The 12148-nt window shown below is 38.6% G+C and overlaps 1 protein-coding gene across 1 annotated transcript in view; it reads left to right on the forward strand.

Moving 5' to 3' along the window:
• The window catches only part of LOC124554833 (putative tyrosine-protein kinase Wsck), a 161964-nt gene that overhangs the window by 81821 nt on the left and 67995 nt on the right, over window positions 1–12148 (forward strand). The window contains exon 6 of the mRNA XM_047128496.1: window positions 3821–3993. Within this exon, the coding sequence (XP_046984452.1) occupies window positions 3821–3993 (173 nt within the window). The remainder of the gene's footprint in view (window positions 1–3820; window positions 3994–12148) is intronic.

The following is a 12148-nucleotide window of genomic DNA, read 5'->3' on the forward strand; positions in this document are numbered from 1 at the left end:
ACCATTTTGAGGGCTATACACAGTGCTAGCACCTATCAGGACTGTGAAACTATAGAGGTTGAAGCAAGAATATTCCACAGTGTCCCACAGTAAATTCCACATTTTTCAATCAAAACTGGCCGAGAAAAAAATATGGTGCATTATTTGTTGAATGTTCTTTGTACACTGGAAATTAGGTAAGGGAAACAATTGAAAATAGAATATTAAAGACAAATCCAAACTTATGTTAGGTATACAGCACAGTACCTAACAACAGAGAGAAACTTAGAGAAACTTGTACAAGCATTCAAAGATTTATTTTAATGTTGGTGTAGCTCAAGAGAGGAATCTGCAACATAGGTTGTTACTACTGGAGATAATAAGATTTGAGGAAGTATTACTAGACGTATTGCACAAAGCCATTGCAGGTATGAAGGAAGAAAAGCTGCCTGGAAATGATATTTCAGTAAGATTGGTTAAAGCTGGTGAGAAGCTAAAACATACAAAAGTTACAAAATTATGTATTGAATGTCTGCCTGGAAATGCAACTGCTCAAAACAGGAATAATAAAGTTATTATCCTGTTTCTCAAAAAAGGAGACAGGCGAGACATAAAACTTAGGCACAGAAAGGGGTGAAATCTGCAGTTAAAAAAACTCTTTGGTAATCTGTCTATGGAAATAAAAAGTGTGACAGATAGCAGAAGTGTTTTCAACATCTCCTTCTGTACCATAGAGGAATTCTCCAATTGAAATAATCAATCTTTTTTTGCAGGAAAAGCTTTGTAATGGCTAGCATGTTGTCATATAAATATTGTTTTCAGTATTTGTTCTGTTGATGCATCCTGTGCCGTAATGTTTTTTGTGAATATGATCTATGAAACAAGTAACTAAGTAGCCAAGATATAGACCTATCTGCTTCCTCCCACTGCTGTGCAAGATATTAAATTATTACTAATGAAACATAAAAAAACATTGTATTTGAATCTTTCAGAAAAAGTTGTATTTCAGAACCACTAAGCACCTTTGATAAATAAATCTTTATCAACTATTGATTTTGATCATTCAATCATATCCCACTATCTTAACCCATATATAATTGCGTCTATGGCAACATTTTTACTGTGATGTTAAAAAAAAATTAAAAAATGAGAACTGTCTGGTGCCACTGTCGTTAATAGTAAAATTCATTGTATAGTCAACTGTGAAATCCATTGATATAGTTCTTCATACACAAGACATAATGAGGTTCCATATTATGTGGAGTAACCCGCCCTCCATCTCTTGAACACTATAAAAATTTGTAAATACATGCTGCACATATTTGATCTTGAAAACCTAGAAGTATTTATAGATAAAAAAGTAAATCATCTTAAGAGGTGAGAAATTTTGCCTGTATATTGAAAAATGTCTTTGTCTGTCTGTCTGTGTAATGAAAAATATCATCTCTGGCAAATTTACATTCTGTTTGACCTGGTAGAAACTTCTAATGAGAAAGTTGTTAATAAAACTATAAAATTAATTTTGGTATCGTGTGCGACATCATTATTATATAGGCTCATCTGTGAATGCAATTTATTTACAAGACACTCTGTGCATGGTATCATATGGTAACTGACATCCACCGCCAGGGTTCATGCTTCAACGGGCTTGTCTTAATAGGACTGAAAATATTCCCTATCTCCCAAATAGATTATATTTGCAGATATTAAATACTCTTCAGTTGCCACACCTATCATCCAAAACAATTATATACAAATATGAAAGAGTACAGGAAACTGCAGTATCTCAGAAACATAGAAGGATAAATGTGGGGAAAAAAAAAAAGAGAGAATGTAATTCTTCAGAGGATGTATGAAGTGAGACTTTTACAAACACTTTGTTGACTGTTTACCATAAGTGCTTTTGAATCCTTCAGTTTCAGACTTAAAAAAACTTTGCAGAAACTGTGAACAATAAACACTATAAGGAAAAAAATTCTCATAGTCATGTAGCTTGACTAATTAACAGCAGTTAAACACTAAGTAATGTTTAAGATTTTATACATACTTAAATTTGTTCATCCTGTGATTCTGATTGAAGTTCACTGTTAGTGTTCTCACTGAGTCATATTGAAATTGGTTCCAATGCAGCATCCCTAACACACTGTGTAGCATAGGCCCCCCCCCCCCTCCCCAAATCCTGATCTTTTACACATTTGACACAATCTTCTTTCATAACATTATCCAGCACTTGATTTGTAAGGCAGTCAACAATGACAAACTTGAAAGTTTATTTAGCTTGAACCCATATCAGCTCAATAGGATTATACTATCAGTGCTATGGCAGAAGTCACACATCATGTACCATTTCCTTTGCAGTGTGCTCCATTTCATAGACCTCCTTCCCATCTCATATCTCTTGCTTGGATTAAAGCTCAACCCCAGTTTCAGTGGGTGAAAACTGAACTTCTTTTTTCCTTAAGCAGATCCACAATGTCTGTTTCACGCCAATTTGAAGATAGTGGTTTGGCAGCTTACATTATCTATTACAATAATGCAGCCTTTCCTCCAATGAGCACAACAGATTAATGAACCAATTATTGAAAACGTGCCGTTCATTTGTGAATGATAATCACATTTGGCAGAACTCTTACAGCTATGAAACACAAGTTTTGCTCTTGATGTAAAACCATTATTTGTGGATGCAGCGTGAGCAGCAGTGAGTTGACCACCTTGACCTGTAGGTACTTTCAGGCCACTGTCTCCTTTGGAGTTATGCCAATTATATTTGTTTGTGTGGTTTTGTGAAATCCAAGTTTCATCCACATAAATCACAGGATTATTGTCCTTTGTATTCAGTAAATGCATAGTCTGCTTTGTAGTTCTTGAGGTGACAACATTCCATTTGTGTCCATCCTTACATTTTCTTAACTAAAAACTGATGTGTTTTAGAAGGTGAAGAATCTACGTTTTGGAGTCCTCATACTGTTTTGTGTTGTTTGTCGCGGGCTTTATCGAGTGTAGGATACTCTCATTTATTGTAGAATTTTAACACAATCCTGCAGCCTACTTCTTTATTAAAATTGTTCATTTGAGTAAGTCTACTTTCTTGTTTACATCCCTTTCATAGTGAATCAAAGACTGTGCTCACACCTATATCCTGTGAAAAAGTTACATGTTGCACAGTTCTTTCTGAGACTTCACATGCTTCTGCCATCAGTTTTTGTGCTTGAGCAAAGTTAATGCTCTGTCAGGCTTATTCGACATGACCAAGTTTGTTGAAAACTGGAAGGCATTAGATATGACATATTTAGTTTGTTATCTGATGTCCTTTTGAGCCTGGCATATGCTAAGAAGATGTGGGCTATCACCAATGCTTTGCATAGTACAGTGCTCTTCAGTATCATTTATAATTATCTGTAAAGCAGAAAAACTTCATGAAAAAAAGCTTAACCAACCACATGGAAGTGGTAAAACACAGGAAAAATGGGGTAACACGTAAGGGGAGAACATGGACAACCTTGAGCTGCCTTTTTTCATGACAGCAACTGCACTGGTAGTTGACAGCTGAATGAAACAGATACATCAGTGGGACAGTAAACTGTAAACCTATTTCCTTCGTTGAAACAGAAACAATGTTAATGGTTTCAGTCTGCAACTATCAGAGCCTTTAATGAGAAGAATGTGGAAAAAATTACACGTTTTCATAGAAACTGCCAACATTTTATTTGAATGCATATTGCACTACTGTTGTGTCAGAATGCAGCAGTTACATTAGATATTCTGGAAGATGTACTTTAACTGCAAATTTCAAGGCACAATAGTTATGATACTGATGTGACAGTGAATATTTGTGTTTCAGGAGACGACAGCCCTTCAGGACTCGTCGTGGCACTGTCTGTAGCTATAGGTGTGTTTGGATTCCTTTTAATCTTGTCCACGGCTGCGTATTTTGTGTTACGCCAGCGCTTGGGTAGACGACGCAGAGCCCCGGATCACCAGGAACTCTCTCTCCAGGGACCAATTATTGAAGTGGTGAGTGAAGGCACAAGGTAGTCTGCCAGTATAAAATGTTTCAGTGAAGTTATCTGCTCTCATGAAGCATAAGAAGGATGACATATTGCTCAGTTCTAAACTTAAAATCTAGATGTATTATTCCTGTAGCAATAGCTTTTCTAGCTCATCATTCGCTTCTCTTGGTCTCAATGTTCAGTTCACTAACACACAGTATGTGTTGTTCTGTTTGCATCTTTCCTTTTGGTACCTTTCTACTGGACAGGTTGTGTGGAAAACTTGTGAGTGTGATGGAAAATATATGCACATCCTTAATTTTCGGTCTTAAAATATACTCAGTGTTCATTATGGATTGCCACTAGGCACATAGGAATTTGCTAATGGGAGTAATGCATCAGCAAATGTGGCAGCTTGTGAGATTCCACTTTGTTGCTCACTTCCCTAATAATTACTCCTCACCTCATCAGTGATGGATTGTTTCATCATTAGTAATGTTTGATGATTGGTTGGTTGAAGTTCATTAAGCACAATGGGCACATGCCACTATTAATTTGTGATACACTGTGTCAATAGATATTATTGAATTATAGAAACAGAATCGTGTCACTAGATCTGAACTTTCATGAATGCTGCAATCTTGGACAAAATTCCCTACTTGTGAATTACTGTTCAATATTCTTCCAACATGCGACCGTACAAATTCAGTACACTTCTGGATTTGCTTTCTAATGTTTCCCCTGACCGAGTGCTTGTGCCCAACCAGATCTGTAGACTCCACTTTAACAACTGCTGTGCTGGTGTGCACTCAGTCACGAACAACCTTATAACTCGCTATGGAGTCCGAAGATACTTAACTGCAAGTTGTCACACATCACAGAGGTTGTATTTGTTCTCCTATTTTCCTTTTTGTCATACTTCCCACACTCGTCTAAAACTCTTCCCTGCACATGCCTAGTGAAGTTGCCAAACTGCACCTTTGAACAGTACTGTCAACAGTGTTGCCTGACACACACATGAGACGGCCGTTCATAATGCTTACTTAAGAAAGACGCATTAGTGCAATCTGCAGTGCTGACAAGATTCCTCCTTTTGTGGGATTGTCTCCAAGATGATAAAGAAATTAGTGGACCTCGTACATACGACCTTCATTTGACATTTTGTGTCTTGTAACTCGGTCATCTTAACTCACAAAGAAGAGTAGCAAGAGGACATGAAGAAAACCAAAGATGACTCCGCAAATGAACAGTCCTTCCATGCAGTGAACACACGATTAACTGATCAACTGCGACCAAATTCCAAAGACGTTCTGCTGCTGAAGGCAGGAGTGATTTGCTCTGTTGCCACATAATCCATGTTGACAGTAGTCATCTATTTGGTGTTTGTTGCTACTTAGGATGCTAGCAGGATGGCAGCTGTGGTAGAAATGACTCTTATGACAATAGTGTATGCTTAAGAGTCTTGGACCTTTATAGACTGAGTGAAAGATTTCTCATTGAGTTGCAGAAGAAGGGAAAACAGGAGGGAGAAAACTGACATTCCAATTCTGATCCCAGACACCACTTTTGCTGTTCCCTGGTGTAGTATTGAGCACAATACAGATGCGGTAGCTTCTCCGAGGAAAACAGTGTTATGGACATGTGCTTCTTGAGTGCACATAACTTACTTTTAGAAGTAAAGGTGACAACTTACTGAATAATAAAGGCGTTGAGTTGTCACCAGACACATAAACAAGACTGAAAACTACAGTATCTTCCAAATGAATTCTTTTAGGAGTTAGAGTACATGTATGCACATTCACATGCACATACATGTGTGCTCATGCCAACCCCCCCCCCCCCCCCCCCTCCCACACACACACACACACACACACACACACACACACACACACACACGTACGTGGTTAAGCTACGGCTATCCTCAATGCTACAGATTATCATAAGAAAGTGGATATCTGTTACTGGAAGATAGAACATACCAGATTCTCAAACGGGATACCACACTGGCATGGGATCTATTAAAGAACTGTGGCCTCTCTGATGAACTTGGAAACTTGAACTGCGTGTGAGATCGCTCTCTAAGTTTTCATCTATTTTTAGGTTTCAGATATATATTTTAACTGTTTTTGTAATAATATTTACTATATAAGTGACTTATTAGTGGTTTCTTCATTCACCTCTGCATTTCTTGTGTTGTGGCCTGATATTTGTGAGTGTTTCGTATCGAGCAACTTAACCTCTTACCCGTGTTTACATTCCGCGCTGACCAGTTGCAGCTGTAGCGGCGCATCGAAAGCTAAGTACTAATTAATTGTTTGTGTATAGTAGTTTATTTAGGAACTTTAGTAGTCTTCAACCGGTGTTCTTGGTGTTTTCCGGTGAAATAACTTCAGAAGAAATTTTTGCGAACGGCTTTCAGTTTCGTTACTGTCATTAGACGTTTGATTTTCTTTCTGTGTTAGTATTCTGTTATATTCTCATTTGTTGTTGATTAATACTGTCAATAATATTAGTTACTTCCCTTGTAGAGCAAGTTTGTGATAATTGTAGTCAGTTTTTAACATCTTCTTATTGTAGTAGCGGAACTTAGATAAAGTTGTTTTCTTGTTTCAATAATTGTAAAATTTTACCATGAGTAAGAAGTGTGGGCTTTGCCGTAGGTTCGTGAGTAGTGGATTGCGGTGTGAAACTTGTTCGAAGTATTTTCACTGGGGGGAATACAGTGGGGAAGCCAGTGGGCATTCTGGTGAGATCCTCTCCTGGAACTGCAGGTTACGTAGCAAGAGTAAGTTGATAGAGGAGCAGGAGCGTAAGATCTGTGCCCTTCAGGTGCAGTTGAAAACCGCACAGGAGGAGCTAGATAGGATGAGGAGGGAGAAGGGGGTTGGGGAATGGGAGCTGGCTGTTGGCAAGAGATCTGCTAGGAGAAGGAGATTTTCAGATAGTTTTACTATTGGTGTTTACAATAGATATGACCAACTGTCAGAGTCTAGTGGAGAGGAATCTCTAGTAGCTGTAGATGTAGGAAGTATGCAGCAGACCTCAGCAGTTACGGTGGCTAGGACAGTTGCAAAGTCTAAGAGAAAGAAGAAGGTTCTGCTGTTAGGTAGTTCTCATGGTAGAGGTGTAGGCCAGCAGTTGCAGGAAGTTTTGGGGAGTGAGTACCAGGTCAGCAGCATTGTGAAGCCTAATGCAGGATTGGCTCGGGTGACTTTTAACATAGGGGGGTTATGTAGGGATTTTACTAAAGAGGATCAGGTAGTGATTGTGGGTGGGGCTGGTAATAGTATTGATAGGGATGGGGAGTATGACATAGATGGTGACCTGGAAAAGATAGCCACTCAGACTGGCAACACGAATGTGCATTTCGTGGAACTGTTTCAGCGTCACGATCGGCCTCATCTTAATACAGCCGTCAGGCGTAATAACATGAGACTTGGGGGTGCGCTGATGACAGAAGGCATGAGTCACATTTCAGTGGTGTCGGTGCAGTCTATCAGTAGAATGGGTTTCACCAGACATGGCCTGCACCTCAACAGGTATGGGAAGGGGAGGTTGGCAAAACTTATAGGTGACAGCATAGGTGGGGGTGGTGGGATCACTCATGGGAAAATTCCGGTAGTTGTGGGTGTTAGAGCTGTACCTTTTTTAGATTGAAGTCAGCTGATAGGTATTCCTGCTTAAGGGAAGTCTCTCTAACAAAGAAACCACTTTCTACAAAGCTTGGGTATCCGATTGATGAGGGAATTAGTATATTTCATCAAAATATACAAGGTATTAGAGATAAAGTTAGTGAACTGCTTATAGATGTTGACTCTGAAATTATTGGTATATCTAAACACTTCTTAAATAAGGAGATAATTCAGAGGCTTCCTTTACCAGGATACAGGTTGGCTGGCAGCTTTTCTAGGAGCTCTTTGCGGTGTGGGGGAGTAGCCATGTATGTGAAAAACGGTATCCCATTTGAGTCAATTGATGTTTCAAAGTACTGCACTGAAAAGGTGTTTGAATGTTGTGCAGGTGTGGTTAAATTTAGTGGAGCTAAACTTCTTACTGTTGTTATTTATAGATCCCCAGACTCCGATTTCACAACATTTTTGCTAAAGCTAGAGGAGGTTCTTGGTTCACTTTATAGGAAATACAAAAAGTTAGTTATATGTGGTGACTTCAATATTAATTGTATAAGTGATTGTGCAAGGAAAAGGATGCTGGTAGACCTCCTTAATTCATATAATCTTATGCAAACCGTATTCTTTCCAACGAGAGTGCAAGGGAACAGTAGAACAACCATAGACAATATTTTTGTTCATTCGTCATTATTAGAAGGGCATTCTGTTAGCAAAAAGGTGAATGGCCTTTCAGATCATGATGCACAAATTTTAAGTCTAAAAGATTTTTGTGCTGCAACACATGTTAAATATAGTTACCAACTTTTTAGGAAAGCTGATCCAGTTGCTGTACAGACTTTTGTAAACCTTATCAAGGAACAAGAGTGGCAAGATGTTTATAGTGCTGATACAGTAGACGATAAATATAATGCCTTCCTCAAAACTTTTCTCGTGCTCTTTGAAAGTTGCTTTCCGTTAGAACGCTCAAAACAGGGTACTAGCACAAACACGCAGCCTGGGTGACTGACTAAAGGGATAAGAATATCTTGTAGAACAAAGTGGCAATTATATCAAAACGTTAGAAACAGTCAAAATCTAAATGCAGCAGCCCATTACAAACAGTATTGTAAGGTGCTTAAAAAAGTTATTAGGAAGGCAAAAAGTATGTGGTATGCAGATAGAATAGCTAAGTCTCAGGATAAAATTAAAACCATATGGTCAGCCGTAAAGGAAGTGGCTGGTCTGCAGAGACAGGTCGAGAATATAGAATCAGTGCATAGTGGGGATGTCCGTGTTACTGATAAGTCGCATATATGTACAGTACTTAATAATCACTTTCTGAATATAGCAGGTGAACTAAATAGAAACCTAGTCCCAACAGGGAATCATATAGCGCTCTTAGAGAAAAGTGTTCCGAGACTGTTACCTGAAATGCTCCTCCATGATACTGACAAGAGGGAGATTGAGTTAATAATTAAATCACTAAAGACCAAGAACTCTCATGGATATGACGGGGTATCTAGCAGAATACTGAAGTATTGTTCCACGTATGTTAGCTCAGTACCTAGCCATATCTGTAACTTTTCCTTTAGGAGTGGTCGGTTTCCTGACCGATTGAAGTACTCGGTAGTGAAGCCACTTAAAAAAAGGGAGACAGGGATAATGTTGACAATTATAGACCTATTTCTATGCCATCGGTGTTTGCTAAAGTTATCGAGAGGGTTGTATATACAAGGTTACTGTAGCATTTAAATTCACATAATTTGCTGTCAAATGTACAGTTTGGTTTTAGAAATGGCTTAACAACTGAAAATGCTATAGTCTCTTTTCTCTGTGAGGTTTTGGACGGATTAAATAAAAGGTTGCGAACGTTAGGTGTTTTCTTTGATTTAACGAAGGCTTTTGACTGTTTTGACCACAAAATATTACTGCAGAAGTTGGAACATTATGGAGTAAGGGGAGTAGCTTACAATTGGTTCACCTCCTACTTTAAGAACAGAAAACAGAAGGTAATCCTCCGCAATATTGAGAGTGGTAATGATGATCAGTCCCAATGGGGCACTGTTAAATGGGGCGTTCCCCAAGGGTCGGTGCTGGGGCCACTGCTGTTTCTTATTTATGTAAATGATATGCCTTCTAGTGTTACAGGTGATTCAAAAATATTTCTGTTTGCTGATGACACCACCTTGGTAGTGAAGGATCTTGTGTGTAATATTGAAACATTATCAAATAATGTAGTTCATGATATAAGTTCGTGGCTTGTGGAAAATAATTTGATGCTAAATCACAGTAAGACTCAGTTTTTACAGTTTCTAACCCACAATTCAACAAGAACTGACATTTTAATCAGACAGAGTGGGCATGTTATAAGCGAGACGGGACAGTTCAGTTCCTAGGCCTACGGATAGATAGTAAGCTGTTGTGGAAAGCCCATGTTCAGGATCTTGTTCAGAAACTAAATGCCGCTTTATTTACCATTAGAACAGTATCTGAAATAAGTGACATTTCAACACGAAAAGTAGTATACTTCGCATATTTCATACGCTTATGTCATATGGTATTATTTTTTGGGGTAATTCTTCTGATTCAAAAAGGGTATTTTTGGCTCAAAAACGGGCTGTTCGAGCTATGTATGGTGTAAGTTCGAAGACCTCTTGTCGACCCCTATTCAATAGTCTGGGAATTTTGACATTGCCCTCACAGTATGTATTTTCTTTAATGTCGTTTGTTGTTAGCAATATTAGCTTATTCCCAAGAGTTAGCAGCTTTCACTCAGTTAATACTAGGCAGAAATCAAATCTGCATGTGGAATGCACTTCCTTGACTCTTGTGCAGAAGGGAGTGCAGTATTCTGCTACATCCATTTTCAATAAGCTACCACAAGAACTCAAAAATCTTACCAGTAGCCCAAACACTTTTAAGTCTAAACTGAAGAGTTTCCTCATGGCTCACTCCTTCTATTCTGTCGAGGAGCTCCTGGAAGAGCTAAAAAATTAAGCAAATTCCAGTGTTACATTCTTGATTTTCTTTATTTAAAATAACAACTTGTCGCCTGAATATGTTTCTTATATTTCATTTTATCTGTTTCTACAATCGTGTTATAATTTCATGTATTGACTCGTTCCATGACCGTGGAGACTTCTCCTAAATGTGGTCCCACGGAATAAATAAATAAATAAATAAATAAAAAGCTTAAGGTCACGGTACCTAGGTCACACAGGTTATGTGGTCTGCCTAAAATACATATAGATGGTGTACCACTGAGCCCATTTGTGTGTCTCCTACACACATACTGGCAGAGTAGTTAACTAAATTATTAGTACCTATAGTCAGTCACAGTGGACATCATAGGACATCATATTAAAACCTCACAAATGTTTTTTAAAATATCATAAAGCAGATGAGGATAGTCCCAAACGAAGTTGTGGTCTGCCTCCTCAGTGTGGTCTCTCTTTCTATGAAGCTACCAGTGGAAGTCACATTAAAACTATTGGCCACTCTTTTTTCCCCAGAAATTTTGAAATTGTTTTGACACGCCTTGATAACCACTGATATTTTGTGCTGCAGAAATTATTATGAAATGACAGTTGCAACAGCCATGGATTTGCGACTGTCACCAGTCAGAGCTATTTTTTTCATGGAGGATTTTGAAGAATGGGCATTGACGATACAGTTTTAATCTAACTGCACGGCAGTGAGTCACTGCAGCAGTTTATCAACCACATGACTGGTATACATCCAAACATTAGGGTTACAGTGGAGGTGCAGAAGGATGGGAAGTTGCCTTTCTTAGATGTGTCATTTGAACGAACATAAGCTCAATGGGCATAACTTCTACCATCAAGCTCAGAAGAGAGCTATGCTGAACACCTTAATGCACAGAGCCAAGACTATTTTGGACAAGGACTACATCGGCTTGGAATGAATATTCTGTCCATGAAATTACATGAACACTGTTGAGGAAACTGAGACAAAACACCAGTAGAATGAGCCAGGAGGATCGACACATAGTGTGGCTTCCATTATTAAGATTGGTAGAGTCCTAAATAGGTAAGGAACTGAACCAGTCTTCTGGCCCCCAGGAAAAGTAAAGAGATATTGTGACCTGTTACAGATAGTCTGTCTGAGAGTACCAGGAATTTATACTATTCCTTGCGAGTGTGGCTGAAATTCTGTGGACCAATTTATACAGATTGTTGTCTATTACTGTGTTGAGCATTAGTGTCACTGTAAATACAGGAATCTTAAAAAATTTGCAGTGGTCGAGCACAGTGTGCTAAATACATACACGAGTTTTCTTAAGAAATGAGAATTCTTCACACATTGAACTATTGGGACTCTGTGATCAAGGAAGTAATTGATGTTATACTATGTAAAGACAGCTGTAGTATAGACACTAGCTGTGCACTTACCAATGCACAGAAGCTTGCATTCAATAAAGCTAGTGTGAGCTATGCCACTGTGAGTGGCACTTGATAGCGAGTGCAGTTGTAACCTGCAGAGATAGTGCACCACCTCAGTACAGGCAGTTTCCTTAATATCACTATGATATAGTCCAGCCAATTGGGTGTT

Source organism: Schistocerca americana, chromosome X, assembly GCF_021461395.2.
Source record: "Schistocerca americana isolate TAMUIC-IGC-003095 chromosome X, iqSchAmer2.1, whole genome shotgun sequence".
Taxonomy (NCBI): Eukaryota; Metazoa; Arthropoda; class Insecta; order Orthoptera; family Acrididae; genus Schistocerca; species Schistocerca americana.